The following is a 20,855-nucleotide window of genomic DNA, read 5'->3' on the forward strand; positions in this document are numbered from 1 at the left end:
CTATTCTGTGAAGGCATTTGGATCCCTTAACTTTCAGAGATACATTAATGAAACACAGTAGACTCTTAGAAAATTAGTTTTAAATAGAGCGATTCTGAAATTGATATTAGGTATCCGCAATATAAGTCCATAGACACACATCGAAATGGCAAACACTTTTAATCCGGAGGAGGACTTTCCGGAAGTGTACAAGGTCTGCAAGTTGTTCAATCCGAGCATAGACGACCTTGAGAAGATAAAACAGGCAATGGATCGTGAGATTACGATGGGCCTGAGTCGCGATCATCACGATCGTTCGACGGTTCCGTGCCACTTGAGCTATGTGCAGGATTTGCCAACGGGCAGGGAGCGTGGTCAGTTCCTGGCCCTGGAGATGATGCCCACCAACTGCAGGATAATGCTGGTGAAGTTCAGCAGCGAGAGAGATATCTACACCAGTTCGAAATGCGTGATAATGCCACATACTGTAGCGGCGGGTCGAGGAACCGAGGTCTTCACCTTTCTGGCCACCATCATAGCCAATTTTGTGAAGGAGAAAAAGGTGGACAAGGACAATCTGCCGCTGGGCATAGCATTTGCCTTTACCCTGAAGAAGCTGGCTTTGGATGTGGGCATCCTTGTGTCGTGGACCAAGGAGTTTGGAGCACAGGGCGCCATCGGCAAGGATGTGGTCCAACTGCTGCGCGATGCTCTGGCCAAGTTTCCCGAAATCTCCGTCGATGTCATGGGTATCATCAATGTGGGAGCCGGTTCGCTGCTGGCTCTGTGCTGGGCCCAGCCGGATACCCGAATCGGCTTGATCATGGGCAGTATTGCCAATAGCTGCTATGTGGAAAGGGTCGAAAGGTGCGAAACGTACGAGGGTGATGAGTTTAGAAGGCTGATGATCATTAATTCGGATTGGGCCCATTTCGGGGATACTGGGCAGTTGGATTTCATACGTAACGAATTCGATCGCCTGCTGGACACCGACTCCATAAATCCGGGCACTCGGATCTATGAGAAGTTTAGTGGAGCTCTCTGCATGGGGGAATTGGTTCGCATTATAGTGCTTCGCCTGATGAAAGCGGGCGCCATCTTCGCCGAGGACAGGCGTGATTACATAGGGATCCAGTGGAAGTTGGACATGGTGTCGCTGATCGAAATCGTCTCGGATCCCCCGGGTGTCTATACGAAGGCCCAGGAGGTGATGGACAAGTTTCGCATACGTCACTGCAAGGAGCGGGATCTGGCTGCCTTGAAATACATCTGCGATACGGTCACCAATCGAGCTGCCATGCTGGTGGCCAGTGGAGTGTCCTGCCTCATTGACCGCATGCGCTTGCCACAGATCTCGATCGCCGTGGATGGCGGCATCTACCGCCTTCATCCGACCTTTGCCACCGTTCTCAACAAGTACACCCGTTTGCTGGCCGATCCCAATTACAACTTTGAATTTGTCATCACCCAGGACAGCTGCGGAGTGGGAGCGGCCATAATGGCGGGAATGGCACATGCCAACAAGTACAAAACGGACGCGAAATTGTTTACTATGGACTACTAGATATGCATAAATAAATTCTTATTATGTTTAATCTCTGCTTAATTACAATGACATATCAGTTTACATTTTCCACGTAGTTCAACCAGAACATCCAGAGCTAGAACTGAAATTTACCTCATGAGAAAGTCAACTAGACTTTTCACTCATTCTCTATTTGGCCCTGTATTTAAAATTTTGGTTCAAAACAAACCAGTTTGTGGAGGCTGCAATAGGAAAATGCCGAGCCTGGTGCACACGGAAATTGAGACCGCGGTCAAGGGCTTCCTGATCGACCAGGAGAAGATGACCGAGGTGGTGGAGCGCATGACCAAGGAGATAAAGATGGGTCTGGCCAAAGACACGCATGCGCGAGCCGTGATCAAGTGCTTCGTCAGCCATGTGCAGGATCTGCCCACTGGCAAGGAGCGGGGCAAGTATTTGGCCCTGGATCTGGGTGGCTCCAATTTCAGGGTGCTTCTGGTGAACCTGATAAGCAACTCGGACGTGGAAATCATGTCGAAGGGCTACAATTTTCCCCTGACTCTGATGTCCGGATCGGGAAAGGCGCTATTCGACTTCCTTGCCGAATCCCTGTCCGAGTTTTGCCACACCCATGGACTGGAGAACGAATCACTGCCTCTGGGCTTCACCTTCTCGTTTCCGCTCCAGCAGCAGGGACTCTCCAAGGGTATCCTTGTGGCCTGGACCAAAGGATTCAGCTGCGAAGGCGTGGTGGGCAAGAATGTGGTGAGTTTCAGGGCGTTTCAAACTATATTAACATTTATATTTAATGAATTTCTTTTAATATGCATTTCTAGGTGAGTCTCCTCCAGGAGGCCATCGATCGAAGGGGCGATATAAAGATCAACACCGTCGCCATTCTCAACGATACGGTGGGCACTCTGATGTCCTGCGCTTTCTATCATCCCAACTGCCGGATAGGATTGATCGTGGGAACCGGCTCCAATGCGTGCTATGTGGAGAAAACAGTGAATGCCGAATGCTTCGAAGGATACCAGACCAGTCCCAAGCCGTCAATGATCATCAACTGCGAGTGGGGCGCCTTCGGAGACAATGGTGTCCTGGAGTTCGTGCGAACTTCCTACGACAAGATAGTCGACAAGGTGACACCCAATCCCGGCAAGCAGACGTTCGAAAAGTGCATATCGGGCATGTATATGGGTGAACTTGTGCGTTTGGTCGTCATCGATATGATAGCCAAGGGCTTTATGTTCCACGGCATAATTTCCGAGAAGATCCAGGAGCGATGGAGCTTTAAAACCGCCTATATTTCCGATGTTGAAAGTGATGCACCTGGCGAGTATCGTAACTGCAATAAGGTACTTAGCGAACTGGGCATCTTGGGCTGCCAGGAACCCGACAAAGAGGCGCTGCGTTACATCTGCGAGGCGGTGTCCTCCAGGTCTGCCAAGCTATGTGCCTGCGGCCTCGTCACCATCATCAACAAGATGAACATCAACGAGGTGGTCATCGGCATTGACGGTAGCGTGTATCGCTTCCATCCCAAGTACCACGACATGCTCCAGTACCACATGAAGAAGCTCCTCAAGCCGGGCGTCAAGTTTGAGCTGATTGTTTCGGAGGACGGATCCGGAAGAGGAGCGGCTCTGGTGGCGGCCACGGCAGTCCAGGCCAAGAGCAAACTCTAAATTCGAAGTTGATATTCTTCAATGCATGGAAAACGTCACGGACAATGATATATGAGCACAAAATTATGGAAGAAGATATGAAAATATAAGGATATAATACGAACTTTAAATATTAGCCTTTTAATCTTAAAATTGCAATCAGAAATCCTATTTGAATTATGGCGCCAAAGGCGTAATATATTCCTGCCTTAGTGGCAACACCGCACATTGGTAGTATTTTTTAGTACATGCAGTATTTTTTAGAATATTTATCGAGCGATAAGTATTGGGTAACACTGTTGTGGTATAAAAGCCAACTCGCCATCTGGTAACACTTGGTGCTTGCAAACATTTATCTCTCGACCAATTTAAGGAATTTGGAGCAATAAGGGCATTCCTGCGAGCTTTTCCAGGCCAACTGAGATTACTTCAAGCCAAGGCAAACAGGTGGGTTATCCAGCAGGCCTTGCCCCAACGACCAGACCGGCCAAACACCCCGTTTCGGGCGGTGCTGGAAAAAGCAAGGCCAGCTGTCCATTTGGGATTTGGACACTCCACTCCCAGCATCAAGATGATTGCCCTTAACCAAATGCATCGGGCGCTGCAGAGCGAGGCCATTAATGCCATTGTCCGCATTTTCAGCGACAACATGTCCCAAGGCGGTGGCGCTACTCCAGCGGGCGGTAATCCCACAGCGCTCCAGGCGACCGGAGGGGGCGTGGTCTTCAGCAAGGTCTTCATCCAGCGCGATTATAGCGAAGGAACCTCCGTCAAGTTCCACACACGGCTGCCCGCTGAGCTGGAGGGCATGGTGACTATAAAAATACTCTCTAAAATCTGTAGGATTATCATCCAAGCTTACATCGATTCTCGTGCAGATTGAGAGACACGTCTTCGAGGCCACCATCAATAGGCTAAACGAGTTCTACGCCGAGGCGGAGGAGGGATCCTGTGGCACCTATTGCGAGGGCTGCATTGGCTGCATCACGGCCTACTTGATCTACATGTGCTCCGAAACGCACTACGAAAAGGTGCGTCATTTGGGTTTGGATTACACACATGTGGGTCAATGCAATAGAGCTGAAGATAGCTAGCTTCAGTAGTCAAGTTCCACTTTTTAAATAGGAATTAGTGTCAACAATTTCACAAATATCGATATGCGATCGTATAAGCTATCAAACTTCTCGTAAATGTCTTTGTACTCAAGGTTTTCATATCTGTTTAAGGTATAAAGGTCAGAGAACTTGATAAATCAAGTGGAAGTATTACTAATTAGCACGTGCTATCTATTATACGAGTATCCATACAATTGACTCAAGTGGAACTTGCAGCTCTATTTCCTCATTCCTAATCCATACTAACCCCAAACTAATGCTCTTCCATCCCCACAGACCCTTCGCAAGATATCTAAATTTGTGGCTTCCCAAAACGAACGCATTTACAACGCCAAGGGCCTGCAGCTGATCGATCCCACTTACCGGGGACTGCGCGTCATAGAGATTACAATATTCGATCGTCCGGGGCGAACGTGACTTCCGCTTTCCCATTCAGCCAACGAGTTTTTCATGTGAGATCGAGCAGCCACAGTCGCATCAACAGGAATGTGAAGGAGGAGAGTCCGTTTCAGCAATTATCAAGCAAAAGTCAGCGCCATCGGAGTGCGTTTCCAAAAATATAAATCAATACAAAGCTGCGGAAGCAGCTAAAGCTTTATAACCTATAACCTTATGTGTGAGTATCTCGGATATTACGCACTCAATTGCAAACTGAACTAATCCATGCATTTGCGCATCCTTTCAGCTTGGCAAAGCAGCGGCCAGAGCGTTTTTGGGGCATGCGACTTAGTCACGGGTGTGCTGGGAGATGTGCCTCCGCTGCAGCCACATACTGTATGCTAGATTAGCCGTTAATGATTAGCCAAGGCAGTGTACGGCCAGTTAGTTAGTATTTATGCAATAGCAGGCATAGTCATGTAAGTGAAAAGCTACCGAAACTGCATTTTGAGCCGAAGCAAGCATCAACATATACACACATTCGCATATGTTACAATTGTTTTAATTATTCGACCGAAAGGCCAGCGAGAATTGATTGTTTTGTAATTTGAAATGAAATAGAAGTGTATACATCATGTTTGTAGTGGTTACCAACAATTCGATTGTCTAAAGTTGTAATTTAAAGATGGCATTAACATTTGCATAAATACACACACATAGTTCAAGCTTAATCAGACATAATGCATACGCATAACTTTTTCTATACAATACTTACCGATTTCAAACAGCGCCAAATGAACTTACACATAAGCAAGTGGAGAATCGTTCGATTTTTAATATAAATCAGCAACATTGATTAACATAGTTATATATCTTATAAGGAAAATATATATATTGCCGTCATTTAAACGCGCCTACAACTGTTTTCCTGCGGCGGGTAAACATCGACTGGGAAGCAAACAAGTTAAGCAAAATGTGGCGTGCAAAATTTGTTTTTGCAGATTATCAATTGTATTTCGCTATTTACTTATCATCTGCGGATATTTGTTCTTGTCTGGCGTAGGAAACTTTCGGATATATAAATGCCTCTAAAGCCTCGTCTTGTACATTCACGATTCTTGCAAAGACGCACAATGAAGCTAACCACCTATCTACTGGCACTCGTCCTGTTCGCCGGATTCTGCCTGCTGCAGCCTTCCTCAGCCCAGTCGAACTCCACCACATCCACCAACAGCACAACCACGGATGCAACCACTACCACCACAGCCGCGCCCACAACCGTTCATAGGAAACATTTTACGATCCGTAATCTTCGCTATAAGACAGTGCGCAGGATCCATGTTAACAAGAAATCTGGTTAACAAGATCTTTAGCTTACTAAACAATGGCAAATAAAAATACGTGAAAAAAAACCTAAATACATTTCTATAATGGGCACTGAGCAATCTATACTTCCACATAAAGATCTTTTTCGCTTTTTGTTCATAAGTGTGTTTTTTATGAACATACTTTAGTTTTCAGTTGGTTTACTTTCTAAGCGTTTGTTTGCCAAGTTCATGGCCAAGTTCCTTAAGTTTTGACTGCTTAGATATAGCATATTTAATTAAGTCAATAAACGAAATGGGTCTGCTATTCTAAGCTAGAAACATCTATTTATTCCAATCATAGCAATGGACAAAATCTACTTTGAGAACACCTTTGGCTTTCATTGGTTCGCCTTTTACAGGGATAACCAATATGTTTAACTAACTTTAGTGTCTGTGATTAAGAATACAAGTCTTGGCTAGTTGTTGTACCAGATCTCAAGTCGAAACATTCCAGGAAACGTTTATTTCAGCAATAAGCCTAGTAATATACAACATTTCTACAATAGGCTACTTTTTTGTATATTTTTCTATATAGGTTTAAAGCAACAAAAGTTATACGGTCTTTTCTCTCTATTAGATGACTACACCAGCTTAAATCTGCGGATTTTCACTTTCCTTCGACGCACCAAAAAATCAAACTATAACATCAAATAATAAGTTCTTGTCCAGGTTCCATCTTTCAGTGGTGGGTCGTCCTAATCCTTCAGGATTTTCCGGGCTTACTTGCCCGCATCGTTCATGTTCTTGGGCAGACTCAACAGGGAGTTGATGAGCTCCGAGTTGCGCTTCCTGATGGGCACGGATGGGCCCAAGGAGTTCTCGAGGATCAGCGGATAGCGACAGAGAGTGGCCACTTGGCCGGGACTGAACTGACCCACGCCCACGTTGTTGAACCAGTCGAGGAGATCCCGATTGTACTCCTTGCGCACATAGCGCTCCTCATCCGGCATGGCCATGGCGCCGCAGCTTCCCCACTGGCAGCAAATGGCCAGGAGCACAAGGGCGACGAGGTACGTGTAGCGAGCCATTAGTCCGAGGAGCTGGAAGGATGGCGAGGAGCAGCAACTGAGCACGGAACACCTGCAGCAGGAGACTTGCGAATGAACGTCGGTTGGCACATCCTCGTCTTATATAGCAACCTGGACAGGATAAGCCCCGGCGGGAGACCGCCCGACCACGCAACCCAAGAGCGTCAGTATCGGTGTCATCCGCAGGACCAATACATGTCATCCGCAGGCAGCGGCGGTCCTTCAGCCCAGGCAAATACGGAGTCGAGTTGGAGCCACGCAAATATTTGGTTATGCAGTGTTTTATGTGCCAACATGCAGGCACCAAATCCCATTCAAGTCCGGCGATATTTGTTCGGGAAGGCAGCTAACTGGCGACTCCATGTGGCACTCAAAAAAAGGGGGAGACCCATATCTTTAATCTAATTTAATAATTAGATTTAAATAATATTGTTCTATACAATTTGCTGACAAAACATCAGACCTTCAACTAAAACGAACCAATTTGTATATAATATTTTGCTGACTTCTTTTTCTCTCAGTGTCATTGTGTGATTAATTTTAGAACAAAGCTCGTAAAAATACCAATCTTAAATATATATAACTTAATAGCAGTCGGCAGTTGGTCCGTTTTGCAAAATTCCAGCTTGTTCCTTTGTTGGATCACCAAACTGTGTAAATATGGCCAAAAAATTTCGCGCAGACGTAATTGGCGAGAGCATAATGCAAATATTTGCTGAGAAATTCCGCCAATTGTCTTGGCCACATATAAATCTCCCCCAGCCTCCGAAATGGCATTCATCAGAGCAACAGCATCACCCAGCCACACCATGAAGACAGGCCAACTGGCACTAGGAATCCTGGCGATAAGCTTGTGCATTTGGGCAACCAACGCGGCCTCATCGCCAACCACCACGGAGACCACGACGACGGCGGCCAGTGACACCACCACCACGACGACGGCAGCCACCACGACCACCACCACGTCCTCCTCGTCCTCCTCCTCCTCGAAGGTCCATCGCAAGCGGTTCAGGATCAAGAACCTCAAGTACTCGATTAAGCGCAGGGTGCACGTCTACCGGGCCACCAGTGCCAGTTCCACATCCAGGAACAGGAACAGGAATCGCTCCGGTAGGCGGGTCAGTGTGCGCCGACTCAATAGGCTGCTGCGAGGCCGCAATCAGGGCTAAGTTACCAAACCCAAACCCAAGTCATATGCTTACCTGCAATAAAAACTATTTTCCAAAACAACATATAAGTATTTAAAACTATAAGGATAATAGTTGTGAATAGCGAAGGATTCCCCAATGGCTGTTGCACATTTCGTATGCGTAATATGTGTTGAATTACTTAGCTCAGCGTATAAATTTGAAAGTTTCTTTGTTCCCATCAACAGGTTGCCCCTGCTAGCATGCCTGCGCCCAGTCAGACCACGCACATCATCCTTTATTTATGCCTGTTCAATGACTTCACGTGCGGCAAAAACATTGACCCAACTCCGCCCACCCATGGGCAAACATCGGGTATATCTCGACGGGGTAGGTTTACGATGACTATAACTTTCCATGCAGCCACATTACCCACCAGTTTGATGGCCAAGGCTCGGCGTCGTTCACTCCGCCGATTTGTTTGCACTGCATTTGTGGCCAGACCCAAAATCCGGTGGGTGGAACGCGGACTCCGCGTTTATCGTCCACCGTTTGCTGTCTTAAAAGTCAGCTGAAGCATTTAATGGTCGCGGTGTGACTTGGAGGCACACATAAGTGAAACACGCATGGGTTCGATTTCGGTTGGGAAGTCATTTCCAGGAGCGGTTTGTTTCACATCAGAGTATATATTAAAATGAAAAAAAGATTTTAAATTACATTAAGAAAGTTCTTATAAGCTCGAATTCATTTAAGATCCATCTTTTTATACTCTCACCTTACAATGAAGATTCTTTACTTTTCGGTCTGCAGTTCGTCCCTGGACAAGCCGAAGATGATTCGTCCTGAACGCACACACAGGACATCGGGACGGGGGTCCGTGGCCATTCACCAATTACGCGCCATTCGCGGCGGTGTGTCCTTAATTTCTTAAAAAGCGTTTAAACATCTAATGAAAGCATTTGGGACCCGCGATTTCTGCTGTCAGTTGCGTTTGCCTTTTCGCCGTGTGCGGTTCGCTTCAGTTCGGTTCGATTTGGTATTCCTTGGTCCCGATTGTCGAGCTGCAGGGAGCGAGCAGGAGAGGATTATGTCATTGCAGCCATGGCCAAGATAATCTCGACGATCAAGGCCATCCTCACGAGGATCATCTTCAGTGCGCACAGCCTGCTGGCCATTTGGCAGGTGGTGGCCCTAAAGAGTGATATCATATACTGGGCACTATGTGGACCACTCCTGTTGCTGCTGCTCGAGGGCATCTTCACCATCATGATCAAGAAAACGCAGGAGTGGCGCTGGTAAGGATGAAGCCCACGGATCCTGGCTACTCCAGGCATCTGATTGAACTCCCAACTCGATTTGTAAACAACAGTCAGTCGATGTTGACGTCATGCCGCGGGGTTTTGATTTTCAATTAAAAGTGAAATCATGTGTTTAGTGGGTGCCTAACCTGGCCACCCACTTTCATAGAAGCCACCAACTCTGCGGCCGCACCCCCACACTCAGAAAAAAGTAGGCTCGATTTCAAAACATCATAAGATTGTTGGACCGAAATATGGATATGAATTGAGTTTAGGATGAGGAAATCCTATCTTAAAGCCAATTTTTATTATCATTTCTGGGGATACTTTTTTTCAGTGTAAGCTGTCCACCTCACACTTCTAACTAGTAAAAACTTTAATGGAATTTCGCGGGGGATGGAGTCTTTGGACTCTTGTTTACCTTTCGTCGCATCACTCAGACTTGTTGTTTGTTTTGGGCGTTCGGCTGTGCCACCTCATTTGTGTCCTTTGCCCGCAGGTTCTGCCCCTCGGTGTTCCTCTACCTAAGCAGCATTGTGCCGGCGATATGGCTCCTGGAGCTGGACAAGGTGGCCCGGCGGGTGGGCAACATGACAACGACCAACTCGACGGTCTACAGTCCGAGCAACTACAGCATTCCCGTGGGCAACACTACCATCTTCATAACCAGCACCAACAGCAGTGGCGTGCCTCCGGTGGCCACTCTGCTGGGTCAGGCCGGGGTCACCCTCTCGGTGACCCCGGACACTTGGACAACCCTCATCGAGCAGTTCCTCATGCTCATCCTGATCGTGGGTCGCTGGCTGCTGCCCAAGGGCGATCTAACCAGGGATCAGCTCAGCCAGTTGCTCCTGGTCTACATTGGCACGGCGGCGGATATCATTGAGTTCTTCGATTCCTACAAGGACGACTCGATAGCAAAGATTGGATTCCTGGTCTTCCTCACACTGGGCATTTGGTCCTGGAGCCTCATGCAGTTCACCATCGTGCTGTCCGCCACTCGAGGACGACGACCACGAGGCAGTGGATCGCATCACAAAGAGGAGTGAGTACATTCAATCAATTTATTATAAAAATGTAGATGATCATGGGAATCTTTGCTCTCCAGACATACCGACTGTTGCCAGAACTGTTGCTGTGGCATTGATGTGTGGGGCATCGTACTCAATGTGATCCTGCAGGATGCACCCTTCCTCACCTTTCGCCTGCTGATTATCTTCCAGTACAAAATCATTAACTACATGAACGTCTTCTTCACATGTTCGTATTAATAACACATATTTCTATTCGAAGTCTTATTACTTATATTTAATTAGGCAAAAACTCGTTGGTGATCATCCTGCAACTTTATCGGCTATATGTGGTCAACGCCGAGTTCTGGAAAAATCGGCGTGAAAGTCGAATGGCCAAGTCACGTCAGTTCCAATCTCGAAGGAAAGTGCAGGATGCAGATCAGAACAGCATTTACATGATATCCAACGAAAGGGGTGGTGATGTCAAAAAGAAGATCAAAAGGTAGGTGTTGGTGTAGCTTAGATCCTTAATGAACTGCATCAAATATTTATAGAGCCAAGGACAAGGACTATGCGGAGCAGGAGGCGGTATACAGCAAAAAGAAGAAGGACAAGAAGGACAAGTGAGCTAGCTGTGATATTAAAGAGAGAATTTAGATTAACGCACTGATTCCAGGAAGAAGCGCAAACGCAAAGACACTGGCTACTCCACGGCCAGCTCGCAGAATCTGTACTCCACGAAGGCGAGTGGCACGGACAAGGACACACGCCGCAAGGACAAGAAGGGCAAGAAGTCGAAGCGCACCTGCAGCAGCTCACCCAGTGACTGCGACTTGGCCAAAAAGCAGAAGCGCAAGAACGCGGATAAAAACGATAAGAAGTAGGTAATATCTCGGGACTTCGCTGGTTATCCTTTGACTAATGGCCCGTTTTCCCGCAGGAAATCCCGCAAAATTGAGGCAGTCGTTGAGGAGTCGAGCAGCTCGAGCAGCAGCAGCTCCGACTCCAGCAACTCCACTCTGCCCAGCTACGAGGTCATCGACGAGAAGAAGGCCAGGCGCAGGAAGCACCGCGGAAGTAGTAGCGACACCAGTTCCGGGGACAGCAGCTCCTCCAGCTCCTCGTCCTCCAGCTCGGACTCGTCGTGAATGAGGCACTTTTTTGGAACTAACGCCAGACGTTATGGAATCCGTTTTTTTGGCAGTCACTTGCCCGCATTCAAGTGGCTGCTGAGCCCCTCTGCTCCGGGAGCTCAGATTTGTAAGACCCCAAGGGGCAGGTCTAAATTTGATCGCAAACACACCGAGCGTTAATCATGAAAATAACACAAGCTTACGGTTTTACATTTAAATGTTGTGAGGTACAAAAGAAACTGCAGTAAGTTTTAGATACTTTCGTAAAATGTATCTTTAACAAGGTCATAACAAGGTCACAAACTCTTTGAATATTTTAAATTAATTAATATGGCATCTGCAAAATAATATTTAAAGGCTTCCAAATAAGTTAGCATTTGCTATTTTCTTGATTAGTGCTCGATATATTTTGATATATTTGTATAAACTACACTATGGCATATTTGAATGGATAATAAATACGCGGGCTTCACAGCGATAAGTTGGCAGCTCCGACTCGATTAAAATGAAGCTCTCTTGAATAAATTTTCAACGAGGTGAAATTCTCTTAACGCTTTCTCTTTGCCGCATGAAAAGCTTAGCAACGCGAACAGCTGCTAAACTTTTGTTGACACACAGTTAGCTGTGATATTTGGAGAGTGTGTGTGTGAATGGGGTTTGGGGGATGGGTGAGCTCTAGTTGAAGATTTCTCGAGAGCGTGTATTTTTGTAATAGCACAATAGTTGCTGCCGAGCGTCCAAACGCTGCGGACGCGATTTTCGCTTCGCTCCTCTCGGATTTGCTACGCTTTTCGAAAATAACTCGCGTAACGCCAAGAGCTTTGTTGTTGTCGAGTGTGTAAGTTCAAGAGTGTGTGTGTGTGAGTGTGTACGAGTGAGCGTGCTTTGTCGGATCCATCGCATATATACTTGATATATAGACGCAAGATAAATGCCTATTAAGAAATGTTCTTCGAAAAGAACTCTTGAATATATCTGCAAGAGCCGTCTCTCAGTGTGCCCATCAATAAATCACGCTAGCTACATAGCATATACATATGTACATACCCCTTCAAAAAAACAACAAACAACAAAGGTCTCCTTTGGCAGACCTTATTAACTATTAACCGGACAAACAAAAAACAGTTGTCAAGCCGATTAAAATTTAAATGGCTATAATGTCGCAGGTGTGAATTTTCTGTCTTTTTTTTGCTCTGTGAATAATTCAATTAATACTTGTTACGAGGCCGACAAACCTTTGGCAAATGGACATCATCACAGATACAGTGCGAATTGGCCCGACAAATTGGCTCACCCCACACTCGATTTATATATGGTATATATAGACAAATATATATATGTATATATATATATACATATAAGGGAGTGGACTGGATAATCTGGAACTCGAAACACGTTCGCGGCCTTAAAGTTCACAAATTATAGCTCCTTTTCCGATTCTTTTCGTTTTCGTTTTCATTTTCGTTTCATTACCTCTTCAAGCGCATTTTTATCTGGGCACGCGTGGTGAAGGTTAAGGCTTCCGCGGCTTAAAGTTACAACTCCCACGCCCCCTCAGCTCGGCTAGCCCCCCCTTGGGCTCCACCCACCCCACACGTGTTGTTTTGTTTTCGCTCGCTGTTGTTTTGCGTTTAAGCCACCTTAGCCATCTATGTTTGTATGTATGTAGAAATGCAAAACCACCGCGGGCCTCAGCAGCTTTTGTGCGAGAATAATCCCGCTCTTTGGGGGAGTCTTTGAGAAAATGATGGGGCTCTCTGCTCTCGTTTGCCGGTTTTCCACTGAGAGACTGAGTGTGAGCAGCCGCGAGAAAAGCAGCGGAGCGAGAAGCTCTGTTACAGAGAAAAAAACAAGGAAAACTCATTTGCATACGCGGTTTTTTTTCTTTTCGAACGATTTGTTTATCGAAAGTTTTGTGTTGTTTAAGTAGCTATGCAAATACTTAGAGAATTCTAGGGTGTAATGTACAGATACTTAACTAAAATGAATCTTTTGGACCTACGTTTAACTAGGTAGCATATGATCCTAAAATATAGAAGGCATAATAAAAAATGCAAATATATTTATTACATTACAGAATCTATTTCTGTCGGAAAATTTCTTAAAGCAAATAAATAATAAGATCAAAGATTTGCTTTATTTGCCAGCATATGTATATGTACATCTCGTTGCCATGCCACAAGAAACTTGTTCAAAAAAAAAAAAAAAAACCATTTGATGAGAGAGATATTTTCCAGATATTTCCCCCGTGTAATAATTTATGTTTCAGTCCGTTTGCCTTTGATACGATCGACCAAAGTCCACATTTGGCCGCCGACAGTTGCCAAGGCTCAATCAAACCAGTCCATTGAAGGATGGTAATTAATATCTGGTGCGTTGCTTGAGTCATTGGGGAAAACATACTAATTAGAAGAGAGAACGGCTTGTCAAAGACACGCCAATAGCCACCCACTCAAGGTCGTTGGGGGTCAAGGCTACCGCCGGCAGTACAGTTCCTCATCGTCATTATCGACGGTAGCATCACCTGACAGAACATTTTCAGTATGGCCTGATCCATGCTGTGCAGACACAGATATACATAATCTAAATGAAGTGCCGCCACTGGCTTTGCATAACTCGTTTGCGAGCTGGTTGTCAAACAAGTGGTATGGAAATAATCCAAATGTATTTCCAAATATGAAAATGATGTGCAGCTGCGGGCTAAGGCTTTTGTTTGAGCGGGCCGGGGAAATGATAATCATTTCAATTATTTACCGAAATAAGTTGACACTCTGATTAGTTATTACAAGCAAAACGCTGGATAATGAAAGTGCGTGATAAGGGACATTTAACGAATTTATTTCAGCTCTTTATCGAAGCAGGAATTATTTATATGAATAAATATGAATTTATAAATATTTTACTCTTGCGGAAGACAGCAGGATAAACTGGCGACGATTTTCCATTGTCTTCTGACCCAGTTAAGAAACGGCCTTCCGCAGTTCATTGCTTATCTGTCAGTGACCCATTAATGTGTAATAAATTAATAATCACATAATGCTGTATTCTGACTACCGACATTATTTTGAGGGGCAACAGCTGTTTTCAAGCCAGTTTATTTTGGACGGTTTATTGCCCGAGTTGAAATGCAAGTGCGTATCTTATCGCTGTGAATAATTCTTGAACCTGACAAATGTGCCAGCGATTAACCTAGCAAATCAATTGTGAAGGTTAATTTCACGGATGAAAGGCGGATAGTTATCCACGACTTTATGTGCGTACTTAAATAGATCATTACGAAACAACCGTATGTCATCGTGAACCAATTCAATGGTGTGTATTGTGTTTGTTCCAGCTTATTGCACACTTTACACAATAATGGATGAGACAAGCAGGTGAGCTACTGGACTGGACCAGTCGAGCATGCAATCTCAGTCACCAAATTCGCCCGTTCACGTGGCTGCAACATGCGACATATTAATTAGCATGCCGAACGCCTTGCGTGCCATGCTGCACTTGCTCCCCCCTCAAACCCAGCAACATTGGACCACAGCCAATCCAGTCTATTATTATGCATAATAACAGCCAATTTCCAGCTGACAAATGTGCACACGTTTACCAGCTTGTTGGGCAGCAATTATGCATCATAGGTCCCACACATCCACCACAATAATAATAATAAACGATTATCGCAAATTTGGCTATCGCATTACAAAACCCTTTACTTCGGCTACCTTTTGTTGACCAGCTCGGCAGCCGTGTGCATCGTGTTTCGTTAAAGACAAACAAACAAATAACGCTGCGACTGCATTTACTGCACCGCGACACGATAAAACCGACTGGCCAAAGTCCACGCGGCGAATGAGTAACAAGCTCAGCAGCCAGAGTTCGCATTCAGCATACGCCCCGTTGGCGAAATCAACGATCGAGAGAAGAGCTGCTCGGCGCACAGGCATGACCAAACCTCTCGAGAACCTTATATATTGCACAATAGCATTTGCAATTCCTATCGATTGCCATTAGATAAGAAGTCCGCTTCCTCACTGCAAATTTTACATATTTACACCGCTTTCTGCGCCTCAAAAAATGCAAAGCTTACTAAGTTGCAGATTTTCAATTGAAAATTTTCCTCTTTTTCAATGATTGCCACGCAGACTAAAGAGCGCATTTAACATATTGATTTTGAATTATCAGGTCCGAAATATCTACTGCATACTGAACAGATACTATACGTATCCCACAAAGTAGTGCACCTCAACGGCTCGTATAACAAAAGCCGAGCACTTGATTGAGCTTATCTGGGCATTAGCATTTTATAGGCACCATAAAGCATACTAAGTGCTGTCTGTCAAAAGAGTTCGCAACCCCCTCAATTGGAAACGGCGAAATAAATAAATTCGCCCCCTTGCACCATCGTTCTAATTAATTGACGAAATTTCCATAAACCAATTTGGCTGGCTAATCCAGAGGAGGAAGATAGACAGATATCACGGCACCTGGCACTTAGATAAGACAACTGGCTCGCTCTTCTATTTGTTTGAGGCAAACCAAGTAATTTCAGGGAATCGCATTTCGCACTTAATGAAACAATGGACGATAAGGAACGATGTGTGCCAAATGAATTGAACTTTTTCGCTGTCTCCAATTTGTCGTAAGGCAGACAATTGTCCATCGCTGGTCGGCCACTTCAGGCCAAAGTATTTGCCTCAATTTCACTATTGCAAGTGCCGAGTACTTTAGGGGCGGGTATAACCGCAAGAGCCGGGCCTCGCCAATTCATATCGCCAAGGTGCCGTTCCAGTCCGTCTGAGATTTCCACGGCGAGCGGTTTGCATTTCTCCGGCGATTTCTGCTATCTCCGATCTTGCATCAAGTGTAAGTTGAGTGGGTGGTGCGGTTGTCATTGTACGCGGCGCATAACTGGCATTCCAACCGCTTGACTTTCGTAATATATTTTCCCCCGTTTTGCATGACGTACAGTAAACCACCTAGTGGTCGGTTTTCCCTAGATACTCAGTGTGTCAGGCGCATGCAACATAGCATACTGCGGCATTTTTCATCTATAAATAGCAGCAGAACAGAAAAAGCGATGAGAATTTGTGCCTTGTTGAGTACCGTGCTCTTTACACCACGACCCTCAACTTGAACCTTTGCTGGGCTGTCGTACCCTGGGGGCACGTCACTCTGTCATTATGCGGCATAGCAATATATATCTGACATTTGTTGCTTTCGCATCTAATTGGATTGCAACGGCTGGGAAGCATTCGGTATAAGTACCTTTGTTTTTGCGGCTGACAGGAACCTTTTGTAAGCTAAATTGAGCAGGGCCCTGATGTTTTTGTCGTCAAAAAACCATTAACCACTAAATTAGGAATCTCCAATAATGGCTGTTGAGTGTGGTGGAACAGAGTAGCATTTTCATTAAATTCAAACATTTTTCTATATAATAGTATTTATTCGAGAGGGTTCGGTGCTTGCAAGCAATCTGCGGTTGTCCTTCGAGCTGCAACTATTATTACACCAAGTTCACGTGTCGTATTAGTAATTTCCCGCAGAGCAGCGTCAAGTGAATGTGTTATTTTTAGCCAGTTTGTTTTCCTTGAAGTGCGGCAAACTCAGAGCAGGAAACCAAGGCAGGGACTGCACTTGACCGGATTGTTTTTAGCCCAGTGACCACCACTGACATTGATATATGGCAGGCAGGCGCCGGAGCTCCACTGGTGGATAGGCAATGATTAACCGAGAATTCTACGATTTATATGAAATTGCAGATAGCCCAGCCAGCAACATGTTGGATGCGAATTAATTGGCCCACAGCCAGTCCTTCGAAAGCACGGGAAGAGCAACACTCGAGCAGAAAGTTGGGAAATGTTTGTTTGCGATTCTGAGCCAGCTCAAGAATCATTTGCCTGCAATGGCAATACCCCAGTGGCAAACGATGGCGCAGAAATCAAGAACCTGAAGAACAATAACCGAAGCGAAAACAGAAGCCCCCATCTCGGAGGTGGTGGAGAAGAAGACAACAGCTCACCGCTGCAGGAAATCGATGAACATTACGTCTGCGACATTGCCATGATGCGAATTGGTGGGGAGGAGAGCCTACCGGTGACACACAATGAGCCAGTGCCAGGTGAATCACCACCGCTGGCCCACAATGAAAGTACAAACAATGAGAACGAGGTGGAGATCGATCGCCAGGAGGAGGAGCAGGCGGTCAGCGAGCTGGTGCGATCTAGCAGTGCCGGTGCCCTTATGGAGGCGTAAGTTGAAGTACAAATCCAATTTAAATCAATTTTAATCCATACCAAATTCCCTTCAGAGACAGCAAAAATGGAGGCAGCATGCGAGTGGTTTTTGGCATCCTGGTGCGACTAGTTCTTCCACTGGCCAATGGAGTAGCCAGGGGCATCAAGGGGATTCGCGATGTTCGAGTGCTGAGGGTTCTCCAGAATCTGGCCTCCAGCCGGCAGGCTCTCACCAATCTGGTGGCCTTTGCCGCCAACACTATATCACTGAATCTTTCTTCGGTTCAGGGTGAGTCTAATAATAAATGAACAGAAAAAGTAAGCCAAAGTTCGGTGAACTAAACGAAATTTCACTATATACCACCTATGTAGCCTTAATTGCTATTTGTGTATACACTTTTCGATGCTATGCATATTATTTCTGTTCTGTATTCATCAAGATATTAGGAGGATTATATATTTTATTATCTTTTTTCCGCCAGTTTCCAATCGCATGGGGCCCCTGCTGAAGCTCCTGAAAATGCGCAAATCACAGGATGGCCTTGAGAGTCTTCCCGACACATTGAGTGCGCCCTCCACTCCCTGCACTCCCTGTCCAACCAGCAATCCGATGCAGGGTCCGCCCTTTTACACCGTTCGCTCGGACGCACCCAACTGTTGTACAATAAACATCCTGGCCGAACCGCCACCGGGTCAACCGATCCGAGCAGATATTGTGCTTATCCATGGTCTGCATGGATCTTTGGTGAACACTTGGAAACAAGGACTCTGGCAAAACGATCGCCAGCCGGTGGAGTTCGAAAGGCCACCACGTCCGCCAGTACGTCCACCAAAACGACCTCGTCACTCCCGTAGTGCAGCGATTCATCCAGCTCCGCGGGAGAAGCGAGCAAAGTTTGCTTCCCTTAACCGATTTATGGACACCCCAGATGATTCTCCAGTGCGGCAAAGGACACGACTCCAGAGGTCCATGCCAATGCAGCCGGAAGACTTCCAGATCAATGCTTCCGATAGTGATGATAGCGAGTAAGTTCATACTAACAATTATTATGACCAGAGTTACTAAAAGATTTCCTTTCAATAGCTATGCTTATGTGTGCGGAGAGCCTGAAGAAATCCAGATTTGCGAGGGCATCGAGTACAGCTTTCCTACTTTTCGGCTCAGGATGCAGGACAACAGCCGTTTGCTACAAGCAGAGTTGGAGTCCATGCTGCAGGCCAATGGCAATGAAGAGGAGGGGACCAATGGGAAGGACAACCGCCCGCGTCCCGCCTCACCAGCCACGCCTCGTAAGGCCACCCGCAAGAGCAAGCCATCTCCAAATGATCCAAACTACTCCAAGTGCTGGCCTGGAGATTGGCTTCCTCTGGATTGTCCCGGCGTGCGGGTTATTGCCCTAAACTACACCACTGATCAGTACCTTTGGAGACCGCTGTGGAAAAGCAAGGAGCCGCGCTCCAGCTTGATCCAAAGGTCTCGCGAAATGGCCGAGCTGCTCATTCAGCATCGCGTTGGCCATGGTCGTCCTATTATCTATGTAGGCCACTCGAAGGGTGGACTTTTCATCAAGCAACTGATGGTTGACGCCTGGGAAAGCGGTCGTCCTGCGATGACGCCGCTTTGGCGATCTGCCCGCGGTTGCTTCTTTTACTCGGTGCCCCATCGAGGATCCCACTTGGCCAGCATCAAGGCACCACTACTCTCCCGCTCCGTTGAGCTGCTAGAGATTGAAAAAAGTAAGCCGTAGTAGATTCATTCGATAAGATATATCAGCTATAATATTGTGATATTGTTTTCCTCAGATAACAAGTACCTGCTGGATTTACATCGGAGATTTGCGGGACTATACCATCTGGGTCATCTGAAGATCGAGGTGTTTAGTTTCGTGGAGACCGCCTTGACACTCATGTCAGTGCTGTATCTTCGCATTGTGGGAGTGGACTCAGCGGGTTAGTACTTATCAGAATAATGCCAATGGGTTTTATAATAGTTCGCATTATCATCTGTATAAGAAATGATAGCGGAATATTTTTCTTTGGCTCGTATTTTCTTATCAGCAATATTAAGAATACATATTATTATCAGAATATTTGATAATACGGCATAACGTTATCTTTAAATAAATAAAGATAAGCCTAATCACTTTCCATTATAATTAAAATAATCTGCAACGAACTTTCACTTTATTAACTGCATAGTTCTAATAATTTATCTTTTTAATTTATAGATCCTGGAATTGGAGACGTCTGCGGCATTCGTCTGGATCATCGAGAGATCTGCAAACCACGCGGACGGGATTGTATTTTGTACAAAGAACTGGTGAAAATGATTGAGAAGGTGTGCTGAGCACACGGCGAAAGTGGAAGACATTATATGTTAGAAAGTATACTGTATGTAGGACCTGATATGTTTAAACCATAATGTGTATAGAACCGACAATTTGATGATAATTACGCGTACCTATATGAGATGCCACAGCATCCAGCTGAGGCACACTAAATGCTAGAGCGCCGCTTGTTAATTTAATAGTGCATAGCATAGGTGTTCAATATTCGCCTATCCATAGCTCAAGTTAGTTATACACATATTATGTTGCCTTTAGTTTAAGCTTAAAAAAAAGGAGCAGATATTTATGCTCAGATATGCCATCTGGTGTCAATGATATTTTGGAATTTTTGTGATCGATTGTGATCATTTTTCTAGCACTTTGTTGTGATGATCCCCAAACACCCGTGAATACGTTATTGATATTGTACCATATTTAGAGTTTGCTAGTTTCTATGAATCTATCTATCCATTAATCGAAACACACACCGCTGTAAAATGTTACCAACGAAGACACAATTGATACATATTTGAATTTCCAGACAATTAATTAATCGATGTTTTATACCTATTTGTTAAGGATTTAATTACTAAAACCAATAAATTATCTTTTATAAAAATCCAAACTGAAAACTACTTTTACTGGAGAAGTAGAAATACCAATATTTAGGTCAA

At 45.4% G+C, this 20,855-nt stretch overlaps 8 protein-coding genes across 9 annotated transcripts; 7 read left to right on the forward strand and 1 right to left on the reverse strand.

The window, feature by feature from the left end:
* The first annotated feature begins 6 nt into the window (after positions 1 to 6).
* On the forward strand, positions 7 to 1,752 carry LOC6729739 (hexokinase type 1). The gene has a single exon (XM_016177578.3). It carries the CDS (start codon positions 146 to 148, stop codon positions 1,541 to 1,543), a length of 1,398 nt encoding a protein of 465 aa, XP_016036400.1. The 5' UTR covers positions 7 to 145; the 3' UTR covers positions 1,544 to 1,752.
* On the forward strand, positions 1,597 to 3,302 carry LOC6729740 (hexokinase type 2). Its single transcript, XM_002105010.3, has 2 exons — positions 1,597 to 2,269; positions 2,341 to 3,302. The coding sequence occupies exons 1-2, from the start codon at positions 1,661 to 1,663 to the stop codon at positions 3,190 to 3,192; spliced, it is 1,461 nt and encodes a 486-aa protein (XP_002105046.2). The 5' UTR covers positions 1,597 to 1,660; the 3' UTR covers positions 3,193 to 3,302.
* Positions 3,303 to 3,465: 163 nt separating this feature from the next.
* LOC6729741 (golgin subfamily A member 7) lies at positions 3,466 to 5,577 on the forward strand. The gene is made up of 5 exons (XM_016177579.3): positions 3,466 to 3,618; positions 3,814 to 3,982; positions 4,050 to 4,202; positions 4,563 to 4,902; positions 4,972 to 5,577. Exons 2-4 carry the CDS (start codon positions 3,821 to 3,823, stop codon positions 4,701 to 4,703), a joined length of 456 nt encoding a protein of 151 aa, XP_016036401.1. The 5' UTR covers positions 3,466 to 3,618; positions 3,814 to 3,820; the 3' UTR covers positions 4,704 to 4,902; positions 4,972 to 5,577.
* Positions 5,578 to 5,758: 181 nt separating this feature from the next.
* Positions 5,759 to 6,102, forward strand: LOC27206486. Its single transcript, XM_016177580.3, has one exon. It carries the CDS (start codon positions 5,798 to 5,800, stop codon positions 6,023 to 6,025), a length of 228 nt encoding a protein of 75 aa, XP_016036402.2. The 5' UTR covers positions 5,759 to 5,797; the 3' UTR covers positions 6,026 to 6,102.
* Positions 6,103 to 6,448: 346 nt separating this feature from the next.
* On the reverse strand, positions 6,449 to 7,139 carry LOC6729743 (protein PDF). Its single transcript, XM_002105013.3, has one exon. It carries the CDS (start codon positions 7,057 to 7,059, stop codon positions 6,751 to 6,753), a length of 309 nt encoding a protein of 102 aa, XP_002105049.1. The 5' UTR covers positions 7,060 to 7,139; the 3' UTR covers positions 6,449 to 6,750.
* A 685-nt stretch (positions 7,140 to 7,824) lies between these two features.
* On the forward strand, positions 7,825 to 8,289 carry LOC6729744 (protein new-glue 3). Its single transcript, XM_016177581.3, has one exon. The coding sequence runs from the start codon at positions 7,830 to 7,832 to the stop codon at positions 8,226 to 8,228; it is 399 nt and encodes a 132-aa protein (XP_016036403.1). The 5' UTR covers positions 7,825 to 7,829; the 3' UTR covers positions 8,229 to 8,289.
* Positions 8,290 to 8,960: 671 nt separating this feature from the next.
* LOC6729745 (transmembrane protein 26) lies at positions 8,961 to 12,246 on the forward strand. The gene is made up of 7 exons (XM_002105015.3): positions 8,961 to 9,481; positions 9,984 to 10,529; positions 10,593 to 10,744; positions 10,801 to 10,999; positions 11,052 to 11,120; positions 11,174 to 11,377; positions 11,438 to 12,246. Exons 1-7 carry the CDS (start codon positions 9,288 to 9,290, stop codon positions 11,643 to 11,645), a joined length of 1,572 nt encoding a protein of 523 aa, XP_002105051.2. The 5' UTR covers positions 8,961 to 9,287; the 3' UTR covers positions 11,646 to 12,246.
* Positions 12,247 to 12,334: 88 nt separating this feature from the next.
* LOC6729746 lies at positions 12,335 to 20,806 on the forward strand. Of its 2 annotated transcripts, none has more exons than XM_016177583.3 (7): positions 12,335 to 12,468; positions 17,381 to 17,869; positions 17,929 to 18,143; positions 18,337 to 18,880; positions 18,939 to 19,591; positions 19,658 to 19,804; positions 20,083 to 20,806. In XM_016177583.3, exons 2-7 carry the CDS (start codon positions 17,478 to 17,480, stop codon positions 20,199 to 20,201), a joined length of 2,070 nt encoding a protein of 689 aa, XP_016036405.1. In that variant the 5' UTR covers positions 12,335 to 12,468; positions 17,381 to 17,477; the 3' UTR covers positions 20,202 to 20,806. The 2 variants fall into 2 exon arrangements, with proteins under 2 accessions (XP_016036405.1, XP_016036404.1); XM_016177582.3 differs by lacking the exon at positions 12,335 to 12,468 and adding an exon at positions 16,370 to 16,484.
* Positions 20,807 to 20,855: the final 49 nt, after the last annotated feature.

The sequence above is a fragment of the Drosophila simulans genome, chromosome 3R (assembly GCF_016746395.2).
Source record: "Drosophila simulans strain w501 chromosome 3R, Prin_Dsim_3.1, whole genome shotgun sequence".
NCBI lineage: Eukaryota > Metazoa > Arthropoda > Insecta > Diptera > Drosophilidae > Drosophila > Drosophila simulans.

What these genes read in the sequence shown, in the direction of transcription:
- LOC27206486 (XM_016177580.3), top strand. Translation starts at nt 5,798, where the DNA reads ATGAAGCTAACCACCTATCTACTGGCACTCGTCCTGTTCGCCGGATTC.
- LOC6729743 (XM_002105013.3), bottom strand. Translation starts at nt 7,059, where the DNA reads ATGGCTCGCTACACGTACCTCGTCGCCCTTGTGCTCCTGGCCATTTGC.
- LOC6729739 (XM_016177578.3), top strand. Translation starts at nt 146, where the DNA reads ATGGCAAACACTTTTAATCCGGAGGAGGACTTTCCGGAAGTGTACAAG.
- LOC6729740 (XM_002105010.3), top strand. Translation starts at nt 1,661, where the DNA reads ATGAGAAAGTCAACTAGACTTTTCACTCATTCTCTATTTGGCCCTGTA. An exon ending in GCGTGGTGGGCAAGAATGTG is followed by an intron (nt 2,270 to 2,340) that starts GTGAGTTTCAGG and finishes ATGCATTTCTAG; the next exon opens with GTGAGTCTCCTCCAGGAGGC.
- LOC6729741 (XM_016177579.3), top strand. Translation starts at nt 3,821, where the DNA reads ATGTCCCAAGGCGGTGGCGCTACTCCAGCGGGCGGTAATCCCACAGCG. An exon ending in CCGCTGAGCTGGAGGGCATG is followed by an intron (nt 3,983 to 4,049) that starts GTGACTATAAAA and finishes ATTCTCGTGCAG; the next exon opens with ATTGAGAGACACGTCTTCGA. An exon ending in CCGAAACGCACTACGAAAAG is followed by an intron (nt 4,203 to 4,562) that starts GTGCGTCATTTG and finishes CCATCCCCACAG; the next exon opens with ACCCTTCGCAAGATATCTAA.
- LOC6729745 (XM_002105015.3), top strand. Translation starts at nt 9,288, where the DNA reads ATGGCCAAGATAATCTCGACGATCAAGGCCATCCTCACGAGGATCATC. An exon ending in GGATCGCATCACAAAGAGGA is followed by an intron (nt 10,530 to 10,592) that starts GTGAGTACATTC and finishes TTTGCTCTCCAG; the next exon opens with ACATACCGACTGTTGCCAGA. An exon ending in AAGAAGGACAAGAAGGACAA is followed by an intron (nt 11,121 to 11,173) that starts GTGAGCTAGCTG and finishes CACTGATTCCAG; the next exon opens with GAAGAAGCGCAAACGCAAAG.
- LOC6729744 (XM_016177581.3), top strand. Translation starts at nt 7,830, where the DNA reads ATGGCATTCATCAGAGCAACAGCATCACCCAGCCACACCATGAAGACA.
- LOC6729746 (XM_016177583.3), top strand. Translation starts at nt 17,478, where the DNA reads ATGTTTGTTTGCGATTCTGAGCCAGCTCAAGAATCATTTGCCTGCAAT. An exon ending in TCCGATAGTGATGATAGCGA is followed by an intron (nt 18,881 to 18,938) that starts GTAAGTTCATAC and finishes TCCTTTCAATAG; the next exon opens with CTATGCTTATGTGTGCGGAG. An exon ending in TGTGGGAGTGGACTCAGCGG is followed by an intron (nt 19,805 to 20,082) that starts GTTAGTACTTAT and finishes TTTAATTTATAG; the next exon opens with ATCCTGGAATTGGAGACGTC.